The following is a 17,795-nucleotide window of genomic DNA, read 5'->3' as shown; positions in this document are numbered from 1 at the left end:
ATAGCAGCTTCTAGTGACGCTGCAGTGATATGCTGGTGGTGTAATAACTTTGATTGATGTTAGGTTCAATTGTCTGTATATCTAGGCTGAGTCTCTCCCCCTGTCCTCTCCCTCCCTCCTTCTCATTCATATATATAAATAGAAATAAAATATATGTATGACTAAATATCTTGAAATACTGCAGTCCACCACATTAACTGACCAAACCTTTAACAGGGCTCCTTCTGGATTAAGTCAATTTAAAGGCAGAATTCCCTGGAAATAAGCTAATATTTAAGATAAACAAATATTATTTAATACATTAAATACAATCTCTTACGGTATTTAAGAGAACTCCTTCCGCATTGTGAGCCCTATTGAGATAATCTGGAGACTTTCATCTGCAGTTGCCACCAGCTTGTCTGGTGGCTACACAGGGACAAGCCTTCTCTGTTGCTGCCCCAAGACTCTGGAATGCACTCCCTGCTGAAATGAGAGCCTCCCCATTCCAACTTTTAAAAAGTCTCTAAAGACGCATGTACTCACCAACACTTTTTAACTAGACTTGTGGCTTTAAGTTGTGTTAAGGTTTTAACTGTTTGTTTTGCTGTAAACCGGTCAGACAGACGTTTGGGGCAGAGTACAAATATAATAAATAAAATAAATATCAAATACATGACAGCAGCCAGGTGTTCTCTTCTTCTAATTTTATTGGAAAAGAGAGTTCTTGGGGGTAAAGGGCTACACTAGAATTCAACATGCAGCTGGATTTGTGTACAGAATTTCAATACAATTCATCATCTCACAGTAACCCTCCTTTATTGATCTAAAACATGCTGGAATGTTTCAGTCCTGCAGGGGAAAGTCAAAACTAAGGCATAGTGATGTGCTAAGTTGCTCTTAAAGCCACAGAGGAAAATGCCTAGTCTTTTTTTCTTCAGTGAGATGTGGGGGCATGAAATAAGGAAACAGATTACACACATACTGAGGGAGGAGAGGCAAGACGCCCCTCTCTGGACACTGTATTAGAAATATATTTATTTTATTTTTATTTTTATTTATTTATTTTATTTATTTATTTGATTTATATACCACCCTTCCGAAATGGCTCAGGGCGGTTTACAATTAAAACAGAAAACATTAAAAACAATTAAAACAGAGATACAAATATAAATACCAATTTAAAACAACTTAAAAAACAATTAAACTATCAAAACAATTAAAACCCTGAAAACCAGGTATTAAAACAATTAAAACTGATTAAAAACCCTGAAAGGCCAGGCCAAACAGATAGGTTTTAAGGGCTGTCTTGAAGGACAGTAAAGAATCAAGATTACGAATTTCCGCTGGGAGTGCATTCCACAGTCCAGGAGCAGCTACAGAGAAGGCCCGCCTCTGAGTCGTCACCAAACAAACCGGTGACAACTGGAGACGGACCTCCCCAGAGAACCTTAACGTGTGGTGGGGATCATGTAAAAGAAGGCGCTCTCTAAGATATCTCAGACCCAAGCCGTCCAGGGCTTTAAAGGTAATAACCAGCACTTTGTATTTTGCCCGGAAACATATTGGCAGCCAGTGTAACTGTTTTAAAACAGGCATCATATGGTCTCTCTGGGTTGCCCCAGAGACCAATCTGGCTGCCGCATTCTGAACTAAGTGAAGTTTCCGGACTGCGTACAAAGGCAGCCCCACGTAGAGCGCATTGCAATAGTCAAATATAAAAAGCTGATCAATATGAGCAGATGCATGTCCACATGCAGCTTCACTCAGTCCCAGAGCATGTGGTCGCTCCTTCCATCCCCATGCACATGCCTGCTTCCTTTGGTCACGACATCTGTGTCCACCAATCTTGATATATCCTAACCTAGGAAGGAAGTAGGCATGTGCATGGGAATGCAAGCGGGGAGCCTGTCCTCCCAGGCTGAGCAAGGATGTATGAACCTCCCGGTTCTGCATTTAAGTGTGAACCACCCTGTATATGTGTCTGCTTGTCTTTCTCTTGCAGGATCACAGTGGCCCAGACCATACTTCTGTTATCTCTTGAGTAACTGTATTCATGGCTCTGCTTTGACACCGGACAGTCTTTCTGTTCAAAATGAGTATCTTCCATGTTAGCAGACTGTAATTGGAGTGTCTTGGAAGCACCATAAGTTTCAAGAACATAGGAAACTGCCATATACTGAGTCAAACCATAGGTCCATCTAGCTCAGTATAGACTGGCAGTGGCTTCTCCAAGGCAGGAAGGAATCTCTCTCAGCCCTATCTTGGAGTTGCCAGGGAGGAAACTTGGAACCTTCTGCTCTTCCCAGAGCGGCTCCATCCCCTAAGGGGAATATCTTATAGTGCTCACACATCAAGTCTCCCATTCATATGCAGCCAGGGCAAACCCTGCTTATCGGATCTATGCCAATAAAGTTTAGGCACAGATAGCAGGACTAAAGTTGCCAATTGCCTGCCTTGATGCTGCTTTGTCCATGTAGATGGATTGATAACAGAAATATTGTGCTAAGTAGGTAAAATCTGATCCAGTAATGGGCTTTTCAGGCTAGATGAAAACTGACATAAGATGGAACCTACAATTCGCTGACTACTTTTATCTAGTACTAGAATGCCTTTTGGAAGGTAAAGTGAACATGGAAATCCTGATCTGCTCTAGGAGTGGTTAATCAAGGGGGGGAAGTGCTTGGAGGATTGAGAGCCATTTTGCTTGTTCATGAGTAGAACATTTATGGAACACTCTGTTACTTCTAATGCATAGCTTAAACTGAAGCTTCTGAAGTTTGCCTGTCGTGAGTGTGGCATAATATTGGCTAGGTTAATTACCTTGCTAAATGTGAGTGAATGAATGGGTTCTTGGCAGCATCTGGTCAAAGAATCCTCATTCTGTGTTTCTATGTGCACTGCTTTCTACAATCAAAGAATTTTAAAATAAAAGGCACATAAAATTTGCAGCTCGCTGAGACTTGTGACTGTCTAAGAATATTGCATTAGCTGCTCTGTATTATGAAGGGACAAGCTCTGATGTCTTGAAAGAGGTGTGGAACACGGGAAGCTGCTTATTGCTGAGTCAGACCATTGGTCCATCTAACTCAGTATTGTCTGCACTGACAGGCAGTGGCTTCTCCAAGGTGTGGTTCAGTTTGACACTTTAGATTCAGTTCTGCCAATGACTCATTTTGAACTTGATTCCTTGTGCACCTCCCTCCCCCCAATAAGAAATGTGGTGTATTGCTACAAGGTAATAAAGGAAGAACTGCATTCCTGTCTAGTGTGGGAGAAGCTAATCGGGGCCATTCTGAAAGCATATTGAGATAACATTGGTCCATACATACTTGTAGGTGAAGCTCTTAAAATACTAGTGAATTCCTAATTTTGAAGTTCAAGCCAATTCTAATATACATAGTGGTTCCTTGTGACATTCTTAACTAAACTGAGTCAGTTCCTTCAATTTGCTTCGTAAACATTTCACATGTGTTAAATGTTGCTATTGCTCTCCTCTTTTCTGTGTATGGTGATATGCATGCTAACTTTGAGAATATTGTAAACATTCTAATAGTTTCGTGTTGTTGCATGGAATTGACAGGGGTACTTCTTCATGATCTTAATTGATCTTCCTTTCTCTTAATGCTGCCATTAGTATACGTTGTCTACAGCATTCAATTAGCATGCCTGCTATGAGGTAATGTATGTATAGTTCTACTAGCTGCATTAATGTTAAGGACAATTTTCTGAATTCTAATGTGAGCTGGAATAGTTATTCTTGAATAGGGCAATTCTAGCAAGATAGACTGTAATTTGCTACACTGAAAAATGTGTGTAGCAATTTCTCTTAAATGACATATCATTTAAGAGAACAGTGTTCCCTTAAAGAATGGTGAGGGGTGTGTGCTTTTTTAAGGGTGGGTACAACCTTGTGTATACCAGGAAGTAAGTTTGGTTGACTCAGTGGGGCTTTTGAGTAAGTTATGCAAAAGATCAGGTCGAAAAATGGATGAGTGACCACCTAAGCATGGCTCTTTTTAACATGCATTTCATACTGTTTTACTAAAACATTTACTACAGCATTGGCATCTCTAGTTGCATCTTAAATACTGTCTTGTTCTCTGTATATGGGTTTTATTTAACTGTTCTGCCACTGCATATAATCTCTTGCCTTCTGCCCTAGAAATTCTCCAACTTTCAAGTCATTTGAAGAAAGGGTGGAAAACCTAAAGGTAAGTCCCAAACTACAGATTTCTGCTCCAAAACACAAGGAAATTAGATGTGTGTGTGTGTGTGTGTGTGTGGTTTTTTTTTAATGGTTCAGAGACTAGGTGTCCAGCTTTGATGTAACTGTGGAAAACCTTTCACTCTTGTATGTATGGGAATACTGCACAGTTGGGAAACACAATGGTGCTTAAATTATAAGTGGTGTTGCAGTTGTGAGAAGAAACAGAACTAGATTCTTATGTGTAAAGAGAGTAGAGTGGGTTCAATAAAAGTATAAATTCAATTCTGCTTCTGAAGATATGTACTGAAGACTTGTGTTTTGGATGCAAACTTTGGGGAGAGAAGAGACCTTTTGGGAAAAGAAGTTATTATACAGGGTACACGGATTTGCTCAAGAGCTTTGAGACGTCTGCAATGTCCTTAGAGGTTTTCTTGTACTTTCAAAACTCTTTAAGTCTGCATGGACCAATTTAAACAAAGCTGAGATTCTTGGGAACCTACAGTTGTGCTGGATTCAGATGTGAAGTTAGAGTGCTACCTTTGTGTACACATCTCTCAGTGCCCCAAATATGCATCTTGCACAGCATCCCACTAATCTGACCCAGATGCGTTTTGTGTAACCTCTTGGATTGTCTTCTCAGTATTCATGACCACATAAGTAACAATTTATTATTTATATACCACTTTCCAACAAAGTTCTCAAATGGGTTTACATAAAAGAAACACAAGCTTTAAAATGCTTCCCTGTCCAGAAAGAGCTCTGTCTAAAATACACTGCCAGCAGCCACTGGAAGAACACAGTGCTGGTCTTGAATAGGGCCAGTAGCTCTCCTCCTGCTAAATAGAAAAGAATTGCCATTTGGAAAGGTACCTTTTTGTCCAGTTAGCAGAAGCTTGTTGGCTAGTCTTTCTGAGTAACACGTCAGACAGATGGTCATACTTGGGTAAATCCTCCTAGAAATTCTTGGGTAGGGGAAACTTCATAATTGGAATCCTGCAAATGAGACTAGTCTTCCAGGTAAGCAAAAAGGACAAAATCATCTCAAAGCTCAATACACTAGTTATTGCCTTAAATGTTGGTCCTTGGCTTCTTCCCTTCTTAGTTGGGTAAGATACAAGGGGTATCTGCTATGACCTGGGATAAACTTCATCCATCAATCAATCAACTTTATTACGGTCACAGCATAGCTTATGATACAGTAAACTAGATAGTCATGAAGCAATAAACCCATATTGGAAATTACTACAGCACAGATTATCTATAAAATTATGATTTATGCTATGCAGCTCTAGTAGGAGGACTAATGAGATAAAGATAAAACATAAATTCATAAATACATACAGCTATCAGTGAATATAAAATGTCTAAAAAGTATAAAATATTTTAAATGCTATAAAATATACTAGAGGGTAAAAGCAGGGTAGCTAAAATATAAAAGAAAACTTCTAAAAAACAACTAACAATATAAGCAATATAGTATAGTCAGCACAAAATTGGCCTATAAGAAAATGCAACTCTAATGGAATGACTAGTAAAGTGGAGGTAAAACATGATTAAATATATAGGTACATACAGTTATCTATGAGTTAAAAGCATCTAAGAAAGCAAAAGTATTTAAAAGGATGCAATAGGATGTACTATAAGGCAAAATAGTCAGTAATTAAAATCAACTACATGGGTTATGGGCTGGCAGTCAGGGTCCAACGGATTTTGCACACTGCTGTGCAGAACCTAGCAACATTGTATGTGAAGGTCCGCTTTTTGTCGGAGAGTACCATCTTAATGTAGACTTGACTACTTGACCAGGGTAGGTGAGAAGTAGAGGAAGTATGAGTTTGTCCTGGCTATCCTTATAAAACGGACAAAAAAAGAATGTGTTCAGTGGTTTCCACTTCACCAGAGGCAGAGGAACAAAGCCTTTCTGTAAATGGGATCTTCCTGTATTTGCCTTCCAAAAAGGCAGATGGAAAGGCATGGCAGCGGACAAGGGTGAATGCCCTTCTGTAGTTTGGTATTTCCAGCTGAGTCAAATATGTAGTGGGTGGGGGAGACCGTGAACCTGTCTGAGGCCAGGTAGCCAGTTACCCAACTTAGATCCACCTGGCATTCCATATCCAGGATCCTCTGTTTGTTGACCAAACGGTCGCCTTGTTACAGCCCATAGCTCGGAGGTGATACAGGGAGAAGCTGATAAACTTCATCAAGATTTTCAGGCATGATCTGAATAGAATGAAATGTACTGGATTGCTTCCCAAGGGCTTGCAGTAGGTAAAAGTGGAATATAATATATTCAGTAAAAATATTAAGTTGAATTCAGTCACCCAAAGTGACTGACGGCTTAAAGAGAAACTTGCAGCTTTCAAAAAGCATTCAGACTCCTGACGTTGGGGCAAGGAAGTTCCATAACTGGAAGGCAGCAACAGGAATCACCTCTCCTTTTAGGACTTAGCACTTGGATGGTACTGTGATATAACCTAGTTTTTAATAAATCAGCCAGTTCAGATGAATGCCTTGCAGCACATGTGAGCAGGACAGGGTTCTGCTGAGAGCATGCCTGGCCTAACATCACTACAGGATGTGCTATTGGGGAGCCCATCTGAATTGCCCCTCTACATGTGCTCCAAAAGCAATGTATGTCCCAGTGATGAATGCCCCGATCACACAGTTAAAGGACACCCCAACAGCACATTGGGATGTCCTGCAGTGACATCAGGCTGGCTGTGCTTTTGGCACAATCCCATTCTGCTCATGTGTATAGCTGGTGCTTGTGTGAACCAGCTCATAGACTGTTAGCCATATATACAGCTGAACTTCTTAAGAGGCTAACCTGAATCTTCTAAATCTCTCTACAGTATAAGGTTGGGGGAAACAAGCCTGCTGGGGGTGACTTTGGAGAGGTCTTGAACTCTGCTGCCAATGCCAGTGCCACAGAAGTTACTACAAAGATAGAAGAGGAGACTCAGTGATCATCTTGTTTCCCTTGTGCTACCCACTGCCAGATGCTGCAAGCAAATACTGAAGCACAACACCTCTGCTGCCAGCTCTTCCAAGATGTCCTTCTATTTAGCACTTAGCTGTGTAATAGAAATTTGTTTCTTTAGGTTCAGAGTATTTTTTTGAAACTGTAAAAAGACACTGTATGCCTGTGTTATATGTGAGAAGGGAATTCTATGCATTTGGAATGTTTAGCAATTATTTTAGACCAGAAAATAATGTTTAAGACACTGGATTAGAAAAGTTTAAGCATTAAGAATTTCAACATTATATACATATTTAATGCAGATGCTGTGCTGCATAGCAATTATTTCATGCCATGGTAAATGCCTGTTTCCACATAAAGCCTAAAGTAAAAAGGCTTCATCAGTCGTCTGGTGAACACCTTGTAACTGGTCTTATTGCAAGAACTCTTATTGTACGAATAAGTTGGTTTCAGTTTTGCAGTGTAAACTTGGCTCACATGTATGTTGTGGTTGTGAACTTGGTGACACTGTAAGATCTTCCAACTAGTACTTGCCGATGCTTTATTGAGGTTCCTGTAAACAGATCTGTACTAACAGTAGCTGCTCTTAACTGTTCCCAAGTAAGCAGATGCAGTTTGTTCTTGCATATTACAAGTGTCACTTAAATCAGTTTTGTCAGTTGCCTATTAAATGTTAGAGGAGTAAAACTGGCTCATAAGCTATGAAGCCTAGTTGTTTTGGCCTACATGTTTTTACATGAACGCAGCAAATTGAGTGATCGAAATATTATGCTAACAAAATAAAATTATGTAAATGTTAAAATAAAAGGATAAAATCCCCTCCTTGACTTTTAAAAGCAGCAAATCTGGGCCACACCCTCCCTAGCACTTACACCATTTCCTCTCTAGATGCATGTGGTTGGCAATGCATGGTCTGAGCAGTATGTCTTGTTGAGTGTCCAGGTGAGCAGAGCTCATAGTGACTGGGCAAATAAATGCACACTGGAATGTAGTTGCTCTAGATTCCACCTTTGAATCTGCATGACTGCAAGAGTGCCTTGCAGGAGAACCCTCTAAGCTGGCAACCCATATTGAAGCCCGGAGAAGGTTGCACTTCAGTGTTGAAAAGTGTGGCCATAGTTTTAAAAACAAACTCTCCAGATCAACTGCTGATACTGTAAATAAACTTTCTAGAAGCTGAATACATTACACCTCATGTACTATATGCCTGTACGAACCTTTGGGCACATTATAGGGTATTACCAGAATAAGCTTTATTTTGCCACCCTTAAGCACTAAACTTGGAATGGACGAAACCTCATATTAAAAGGTGTGTTGTAATTAATGCAAACCTATATATTTTGTACCGGCACCAAAAATGCCACACATTAGTCTGTACAGCAGTTCTGCTGCATTTGATGGCTTCTTGTAGCATTTCAATTCTAGTCCAAGTACTTGATTTCATGTAAAAATAAAAGCAATGTATTCTCAAATGTGTGAGACTAATTGGTTCTGTACTTGTGTTTGAACAGGTAACTTTTGTTCTAACAAAGGCACCTATGTTTCATGCCGCCACAGCACTGAGATTCCAAGACCTGATTAGATATAAAGGATGGAGTATTGGGTGTCGTACTGGTGGCACCAGATCCAGTGTCTAGCCTTGCTTCTGTCTCAAGCCCATACAGGCCATTTTGCACTACTGAGCAGGTTTTTCTACACACTGACTACCAGGAGTTTACCCTCGTGGCTTGATAGGTTAGCCTTCCAATAACCACAAGGTGGCAGCAGTTGAACAAAATATTTTAAATGAGGCTATTGGGCTCTCTGCTAGTTTGCTAACACAAGAGGGCGTTTTGTTTCCAAAGAAGCTTCTGAGAAGCCAGACCGACCAATGGGTCACTCTGAAAAGAAGTGTCTCCTAATAATGATGTGCTCAGCTTGCCTGAGCAGAGAAACTGTGAGTTGAATTTGTCCAGCATCCAGTAGATATGCAGTAACACTATGTATACCATAGGCTTCTGGATCCATTTGGCTCCCTTGGAACCCTTTGCAACAGGCTTTCCCCTCCTTTTTTTTGGAATTCAGTACTTTATTGTTTTCTCTGAATTTTATTTTTATTTATCAAATGTGTACACCTCCCCCCAAACTTGCATTTTTGGGTGGTTTACAGTGACATGAAATGGGTTAAAACACAGAAAATAAAAATGTTAAAACAATTTAAAACCCGAGTCAGATTAAAAAGCTTGGGTGAAGAGTTAAGTCTTCAATTGCTTTTTAAAAGTTTTTAGAGATGGGGAGGCTCCTATTTCAGTAGGGAGCACGTTGCATAGTCTCAGGGCAGCAACAGAGAAGGCCTGTCTCCATGTGGCCACCAGATGAGCCAGAGACAAACCTCTCTGGATGATCTCAGTGGGTGGACGGGGCTCATGGTGAAGAAGACGTTCTCTTAAATACCCAGGGCCTAAGCCGTTTAGGGCTTTATAGGTTATAACTAGCACTTTGTATTTTCCCCAGAAACTTATCAGCAGCCAGTGTAGCTCCTTTAGTATAGGAGTAATGTGGTCTCTCTGAGATGCCCCAGAGACCAACCTGGCTGCCACATTCTGTACCAAATGCAGTTTCCGGACTACATACAAAGGCAGCCCCACATAGAGTGCATTGCAGAAGTGCAGTCTAGAGGTTACCAGCATATGTACCACCATTCTGAGGTCGTTCATCTCAAGAACTAGACACAGCTGGCATATCAGCTGAAGCTGATAGCACTAGAGATGTGCATGGAACCGGTTCAAATGACCCGCCAGTTCAAAGGCGCTGGGGGTGTGTGTGTGAGTGAGTGTGACTTCAAGGGCAGGGGAGGGTGCACTTCGTCTTTCCTCTGCTTTTCCCATTGCAAACCAGTCTGGCGGGGTGGTACTGTACCTCCCTGCTCACCTGTCCACTCCTCGGACTGGAAGTAAGCAGCAGAACTACCCAGTGCACGTCAGGTGTGTGTGTGTGATGTGTGCACATGCACGTGCCCGATGGGTACTTCCAGTCCAAGGAGTGGACGGGGCAGCAGGGAGGTACGTTGCTGACCTGCTGGACCAGTTTGCAATGGAGTGCTAGTGGGGGGGAAAGCAGAGGGAGGGATAAGTGTACCCTCTCTTGCCCTTAAAATCAACCCCCCTGCCTTCAAACCTGCCCCACCCAGTTCCATGCACATTTCTAGAACGAACCTCTGGCCACTGCTCCAGCTTGAGATACCTGGGAGAGGGGTAGGCCTAGAAGCACTCCCAGACTGTGTACCTGGTCTAGAACAGGTAGATCAAAATCTTCTCAAGTTGTGACACCACACAATAAGTACCTCCATCTTATCTGGTTTCAGTCTGTTTTCTATCCCTCATTCAGCCCATTACCACCTTCAGGCAGGCATTTAGGGAGATTATGCCATTTCCCGATACTGACATGGAGAAATAGGTCTGGGTGTCATCAGCATACTGATAACACCCGCGCCAAATCTGATGATCTCTCCCAGCGGTTTCATGTAGATGTTAAAAAACTTCAGAGACAGTATGGATCCCTGGGGGATGCCATACATAAGCTCACTTTTTGAAGTCTCCAAGTGACATCATCTGGAATTTGTCTGAGATATAGGAATGGAAGCACCATAAAACAATGCTTCCCACCCCATCACTCTGATGTTCCAGAAGGATACTATGGTTGATAATTTTGAAAGCTGCCGAAATTAGCTCAGTACAATATTATTTAGTAGCACGTTGGTAGTAAATAGCAGTGATAAAATGTAGGATGGTAAGAATACTTGAGTCCAATGGTATAACACACAGTGCCATAGTATAGCTCATTCACCTGCCTTATTTTCGTATCTATATACAATTACTAAATGTTGAAATTTGGGGTCTTCCGTTGGGATGGATAATAAGCACCTTTAGGTAAGCAGGAGGTAACAGCATATTCAGAGTGTTCTGCAGATATGTTGGTCTTCAAAAAAAAAAAAAATCTGAAGGAAAAAACAAAGGGGGGCCAAAAATCCCCTGCACAGCCAGCATTTTAGTAAATGGGGATGGAGTGTTTGAGCTCAGTTAACAGACATGTAGGCACATGGAGGTAATGGAATTATGTGGGTGTGGGTAGGGTGAGTCTTTGAACAAAAGAGGTTTGCACTGCATGTCCCCTTTCCTACTCTGTTCTGAAATCTTGCACTCTCCCAAAACTTAATCGCCAGCTTCGTTAAAGACTGTTCAATTTCTCTTATTTAGCAGAAATGAAGGATCTGTGTTCGAGTAAGTGCTGAATACGGATCTGAGTAGCTGCTAATTTTACCTCTTCAAAACGAAGGGTGGGGTGGGAAGAAGTTTCTTTGCTTATCTCAGTAGCCCGTAAAGTTCAATCAGTTTTGCACTGTACTAATAAAGTTCAATAAAAGCCCTATTTTGGCTTTTGTTGACCACCAGTCTTCAGTTACTTAGAAGCACAATTGTTATCACTATACTATTTGTTCAGGCTTTCTTTTTAAAACGGAAAGAGCTGAAAGGAACAGGCTTTTTTCTTTTCTACGTGGACTAGAAAATGGTAGCTACTATTTGTTGCATAAATGTAGAAAGCAAACTTTAAAAAAAAATCCCTCTAATACAGATGCACATAAAGGGTGAGGGGAAAAGTCCTAATTTTTGGAGCACTGAAAAGTGTTTCTCCTCCCTGGCAGGTGATGACGTAACGGCAGCAGTATGGGTCAAGTGTATGCATTGCTATTTATCAACGGGGAGGGGGACGGGACAGAGTTTCGCCATGAGTGTAGTGAGGGTCACGTGATGGGAGAACATCACCGCAAGAGAATGACACTGCTAAGCCGTGACGTCAACGGGAAAGAGCGAGGGCAGAAAATCCAAGCGAGCTGGTTATGGGGGTGCTGCTTTGGGGCGGAACCAGAAAGAGCAAGTTTTACACAGCCCGGCTCCTTTACGATGTGGCCCCAAAGACTTCCTGTCTACACCATAGAGAAAGGCAAAAACTTCTAGCGTTCTGGTGGGCTTGAGCGGCACCTCCTTCCGGCGTGGGTGGGCCCTGGTCGGCTGGGAAAGAGAAGGAGGAAGAGTTCCTGTCATGGCTGCCGCCGCTAGTCTACTTGCAGTAGTGCGGCATTTACAGCGGGATGCTGCTTGGGCGGAGACGCGACTCCTCTATAAGTCTAGAAGAGCGAGGGTCGGCTGGTTGTGTCGAGCTCTTTCTGGACAAGGAGGAGGGGGCGGCGACGACGGAACCGAGGTGCGGTTGCGCTCACGCTTGGACGTGCACCCTTCTTACCTTCCCCCTGCTTCCTTTTAGTGTGATTCGGGAGGGTTCCGGGGTGGAGGGTGATAGACCTGGAGCTGTCGTTGGAGAGCTGGGCACCATGTCCAAGCTAGTTGCTCCTCCTCCTCGTTTTCCGCCCTTCCTGTCCCTTCCTTTTCTCTTGGCTGCTTTCTATTCTTTATCTAAAAAGATCGGCTGTGAATCTCAAGTCATAATAAGGCCACCCCGTGCCGGGTCCTGTGACCTGTGCTTACTTGCTCCGACGTGTTCATAAGAGTGCAGCTCAACACTTCATTTCTCTAATTAGCAGCAAGCCCCGTTGCACCTAGTGGGAGTTATTTCTGAGTGAAAATGAATGGGATTTGGCTAAGAGTCCTTTTCAAAGCCGTGTTTTTACAGGAAAACCATCTGCGGGGCAAACATTAAATTCCAATAGTGACTGCTCTGGATCTAATTATGCTTATTCGAACCCCCCACCCCCACGCCATATAGAACTACACCTTGGTATCAAGTACTTCTCTGAAGAATTGCTGTATAGTTCCAAAACCCAGCTTTGGGATTTTATTGTTATTGTGGGCCACATTCTATGCAGTCATTAATATCATTGCGTTGGATTTTGTGGCATCAAATGAAGCCATTTTAGCCTGTTTTATATGTGCATAAATAAAATAAGTACCATATATGTGTTGGCTGTTAGCTTGTAACTCAGATCCCCTACTAAAAGCAGCACAAACAGAACTTTATTTTGTCAGGTTGGGGATGATCCTTAGGAAACATAGGAAACTGCCATATACTGAGTCAGACCATTGGTCCATCTTGCTCAGTATTGTCTACACAGACTGGCAGTGGCTTCTCCAAGGTTGCAGGCAGGAGTCTCTCAGCCCTATCTTGGAGATGCCAGGGAGGGAACTTGGAACCTTCTGCTCTTCCCAGAGCAGCTCCATCCCCTGAGGGGAATATCTTAGTGTGCTCAACGCTCACACATCAAGTTATGGGCTTGTAAATGCTCCTCCTCTCTCTCACCACAGATTCACTGTAGTTCTCAGGAAGCTTGGGAATGGAAGTGCCACTGATGGGGGATGTGATGGCAGTGTAGCATACACCCAAGTGGCTGGCATGATATTCCTTTTGTTAGTGCCCTTGCTATTCCTTACTCTAGGAAATGGGAGCAAATTGTGTCTCATATCACAAGTTGCAGTTCCCAATTATCTATCTATCTATCATATGTTTATACTGCCTGATATGTACATCTCTGGGCGGTGTACAAAATTTATTTATTCATTTATTGTTAAATTTATATACCGCCTTTCATTAAAACAATCCCAAGGCGGTTTACAGCAAAATTTAAAAACAAGATTTTTTAAAAGACACAAAATATTAAGCTAAAAATATAAAACAAATCTGATTAAAAATTTAAAACACAAGCATAAAAGCAATAGAGTACAAAGAACAGCAGCAATTATATAATCATGGTGAGCCAGTGTGGTGCAATGGTTGGAGTGCTGGAGTAGGACTGGGGAGACCCGAATTCAAATCCTCATTCAGCCATGATACTTGCTGGGTGACTCTGGGCCAGTCACTTCTCTCTCAGCCTAACCTACTTCACAGGGTTGTTGTGAGGAGAAACATATGTATGTAGTACACTGCTCTGGGATCCTTGGAAGAAGAGCAGGATATAAATGTATAATAATAATAATTAATAAATAAAGCCTGGGTAAAAAGCCACGATTTAACATGCTTTCTAAAAGCTGTGATGGAGACTGAGGAGCAAATAGCCACCGAGAGAGCATTCCAGAGTCTGGGGGCAGCAACAGAGAAGTCCCTGTCCCAAGTGCACGACAACCTAGCCTCCATCATTGTCAGCACCCGGAGCAGCACCCCCTCAGATGACCTCGTCAAGTGGGCAGAAACCCTTGGGAGCAGGCAGTCCCTCAGGTATCCCAGGCCCAAACCATTAAGGGCTTTAAAGGTCAAAACCAGAACCTTGAATTGGACCCGGAAACAAACTGGTAGCCAGTGCAGCTCTTTCAAAATGGGTGTGATGTGCTCCCACCGGGCAGCTCCAGATAAAACCCTAGCTGCCTCATTTTGCCCTAGCTGCAGTTTCCAGATATTATTCAAGGGCAACCCCACGTAGAGCGTGTTACAGTAATCCAGCCATGACGTGACTAAGGCATGGGTAACTGTGGCCAGATCTGTCTTCTCTAGAAAGGGACGCAGGTGGCACACTAGTTGAAGCCGTGCAAAGGCACCCCTGGCTACCGCCTCCACTTGAGCTTCCAAAACCAGTAATACCCCCAAACTGTGTACTTGCTCTTTCAAGAGGAGTGCAACCCCATCCAGAACCGGTAAAATCTCCTCATCCTGATTGGCTCTCCTACTGACCAACATTACCTCCATCTTGTTTGGATTCATTTTCAGTTTGTTAGCCCACATCCAACCCATCACAGCCTCCAGCCCCCAATTCAGGACATCCACTGCCTCCCTAGGATCAGGTGACAAGGAGAGATAGAGCTGAGTGTTATCTGCATATTGCAAACAATATTTTAAAATAAACGCAGATTAAAATACACAAAACAATAAAAACAGTAGCATAAAACAGAGACAATAAAAACAGTACCATAAAACAATTATTAATTAACATTAATTCTAATTGAAAGTCTGTGAGAAGAGGTGAGTCTTAAGGGTCTTCCTGAAAACAAACAGAGAAGGAGCATATCAGGGAGCATATTCCAAAGCCTTGGGGCAGCCACAGAGAAAGCCCGGTCATGGCTCGCCACCAAACAAGCAACTGTAACCGGACCTCTCCAGAAGATCGTAACAGGTGGCAGGGTTTATGACAAAGGAGGCACTTTCTTAAATACCCTGGACCTAAGCCATTAAGGGCTTTATAGGTAATAACCAGCACTTTAACTCAGAAACATATCGTCAGTCAGTGCAGTTCTTTTAAAACCAGTGTTATGTGGTCCCTTCATATTGCCCCAGAGACCAATCTGACTGCTGCAGTCTGTACCAATTGTAGTTTCTGGACTACGTACAAAGGCAACGCGATATAGAGTGCATTACAGTAGTCAAGCCTGGAGGTTACCAGCGTATGTACCATGTTTTAAGTTAATTAACCTCTAGAAATGGGCGTATTTCATATATCAGCTGAAGTTGATAAAAAGCACTCCTGGCCACCGCCTCAACCTGAGAAACCATGGAGAGCTTTGGATCCAAGAGCACTCCCAAGCTATGTACCTGACGGGCGTAGCAAGGTTGGAGTGGGCTTGGGGACAATTTTTTTAAATGGGCTCCTCGCTGCTGATTAACAAAGGAGACTTTCAACCATGCAGTTTGATCCTATGTATGTTTTCTCAGAAATCTTAACAAATTCAGTAAAGTCTGCTTCCAGGTAAGTGTGGAGAATTGCAGCCTCAGGCAGCAAATCTAACCACATTTAGCTGGAAGTACAAGCCACTTACAGGACTTTTTTTGATGGTTTTAAAAAAATTAAAAAAATTAAAAACCAGCAATTTGTCCAATCCACTTCAATTTAAATATACATATTCCTCCCACCCTGCCCTACATCTCGGCTCAGTACCAAAGCCCTATGCCAAGTCATTCCAGGTGATCTAAAGGCTGGGCCAGAAAAGGGTTTTTTTTGTTGTTGTTTTGTTTTAAATGAAGGCAAAGGGCAGGTGCTTCCATATGGGGGTGGAATGATGGCCTAAAAGGGGGCTTCAGTTCCAGACAATTTTGGAATGTTCTGCCATGAAACAAACCACTTATAGGACTTTTTTTGATGGTTTTTGATATATATAGATATAACTAGCAAATTCCTCAATCTATTTCAGATTAAATATTCAGAGTTATCAATCTGCCCTACATCCCTACCAACAACCTCATATCAAAGCCCTATGGCAAGCCAATCCCTTGAATATCCATGGAGGGGGGAATAACCACAAAAAGGAAATCCCATCATACCACCATTACTAAGCTCAAGGAGTCAAAGGTTGGGCAGAGCTGTGATGGGCAACGGCAGCCAGTGCTGGCCACCCTGCCTCCTTTGCTGCCTGCCTGCCTGAGAGGCCACCACCCGCTCAATCACCTTGCCCAACCATGGAAGCTACCATTAGCTGACTCCAAGGGATCCAATGCAGGTTTCTTCAAAAGTGGTCTATTAATAGCCTCCTTAAGACAAGGAGGCATCCTGCCCTCCCTCAGAGAAGCATTTATGTGAAAAAGAGAGACAACAGTGTTAAGGATGAATGCTTGCATGCAGAAGGTTTCAAGTTTCCTCCCTGGCATCTTCAGGATAGGGCTGAGAGAGACTCCTGCCTCCAACCTTGGAGAAGCTGCTGCCAGTCTGTGTAGACAATACGGAGCTAGAATGATGAATATTCTGACTCAGTATAAGACAGCTTCCTATGAATACCTTTGCACTTTCACAGTGATATCAGCTATACATTCTGTCATTGGAATGCAAGATACTGCTGTGTCTGAGGGAGGAATATTATTGGCAAACATTCATACTTACTTGTGATGTAGCAACAGCAATTCTGTAATTATAAGCCCCAATGGTGCAGTCCATCATGTCTGTGGTGCTCCTACCTGCACTTCAGCTAATGTAGTTTCCTGCATTATATAGCCTCTGGCAATTTATATTGGTCAAATGAACCTGTCATTGTGATGACCGAATGGAAACAAATTGGATATACTAAGCCTAAAAGCACTACAAAACCTGTTGGAGAGCGTTTTAACTTCCTGGGACATAAGGTCAAGGAACACAGGGTAGCTGTGCTTAAGTAAGGGGGTACATTTGGAATGTGAAATAGCCGAACAAGAACTCATAGTAAACATTTATTGTGTCAGTCTTTGTGTAGAGATTATGGGTTTAACGCACATTACAGAGATTCATGGTCTTTTGTTTTTCTCTTTTGTTACTTGCTATATCTAATAACATTGATATATTGTTGATATCTTGAAATCCCTTTAAATGGAAACAAAATATTAGCTCACCACCTGCCTATAAATGACCATCCTTGCTTTCAGTGCATCTGAGGAAGTGAGCTATAACCCACAAAAGCTTATACATTAAAATATTAGTCTGAAAAGTAGTATTTTACTCTTTTTCTGATTTTTATGCGGCATATCACATTTACTTGTGATATATTACTTCCTGTTGCCTAGAGATATCTCCAGCATGCAAGATATTCTCTTGAAATGCCCCTTAATCAGGCAGTTGCACAGCAGTGCCTCTGAAATGAAATGTGCCCTCCTCAGAGTTGCATAGTAGTGCCCCAGGTATTGTTTCTGTTTCCCATGGCCCAGGGGAAGTCTGTAGCAGCAGCCTGGACAGATGTAAAGAATGTTGAT

The 17,795-nt window shown here is 42.3% G+C and overlaps 1 protein-coding gene across 5 annotated transcripts in view; it reads left to right on the top strand.

Annotated features, from left to right (window-relative positions):
- The window catches only part of TPD52 (tumor protein D52), a 148,359-nt gene that overhangs the window by 49,499 nt on the left and 81,065 nt on the right, over nucleotides 1-17,795 (top strand). For 2 of the 5 annotated variants that reach the window (XM_053246575.1, XM_053246573.1), the window contains exons 5-7: nucleotides 3,617-3,658; nucleotides 4,145-4,193; nucleotides 7,042-8,641. In XM_053246575.1, coding sequence (XP_053102550.1) covers nucleotides 3,617-3,658; nucleotides 4,145-4,193; nucleotides 7,042-7,155 — 205 coding nt within the window. In that variant the 3' untranslated portion in view covers nucleotides 7,156-8,641. Of the gene's footprint in view, nucleotides 1-3,616; nucleotides 3,659-4,144; nucleotides 4,194-7,041; nucleotides 8,642-12,039; nucleotides 12,411-14,559; nucleotides 14,571-17,795 lie in introns of those variants that run through there. The other 3 variants (XM_053246577.1, XM_053246574.1, XM_053246576.1) reach the window with 3 other exon arrangements.

Source organism: Hemicordylus capensis, chromosome 4, assembly GCF_027244095.1.
Source record: "Hemicordylus capensis ecotype Gifberg chromosome 4, rHemCap1.1.pri, whole genome shotgun sequence".
In the NCBI taxonomy this organism is placed as follows: Eukaryota; Metazoa; Chordata; class Lepidosauria; order Squamata; family Cordylidae; genus Hemicordylus; species Hemicordylus capensis.
The sequence above is the reverse complement of the archived record's forward strand: the minus strand, read 5'-3'. Positions and strand labels throughout refer to the sequence as shown.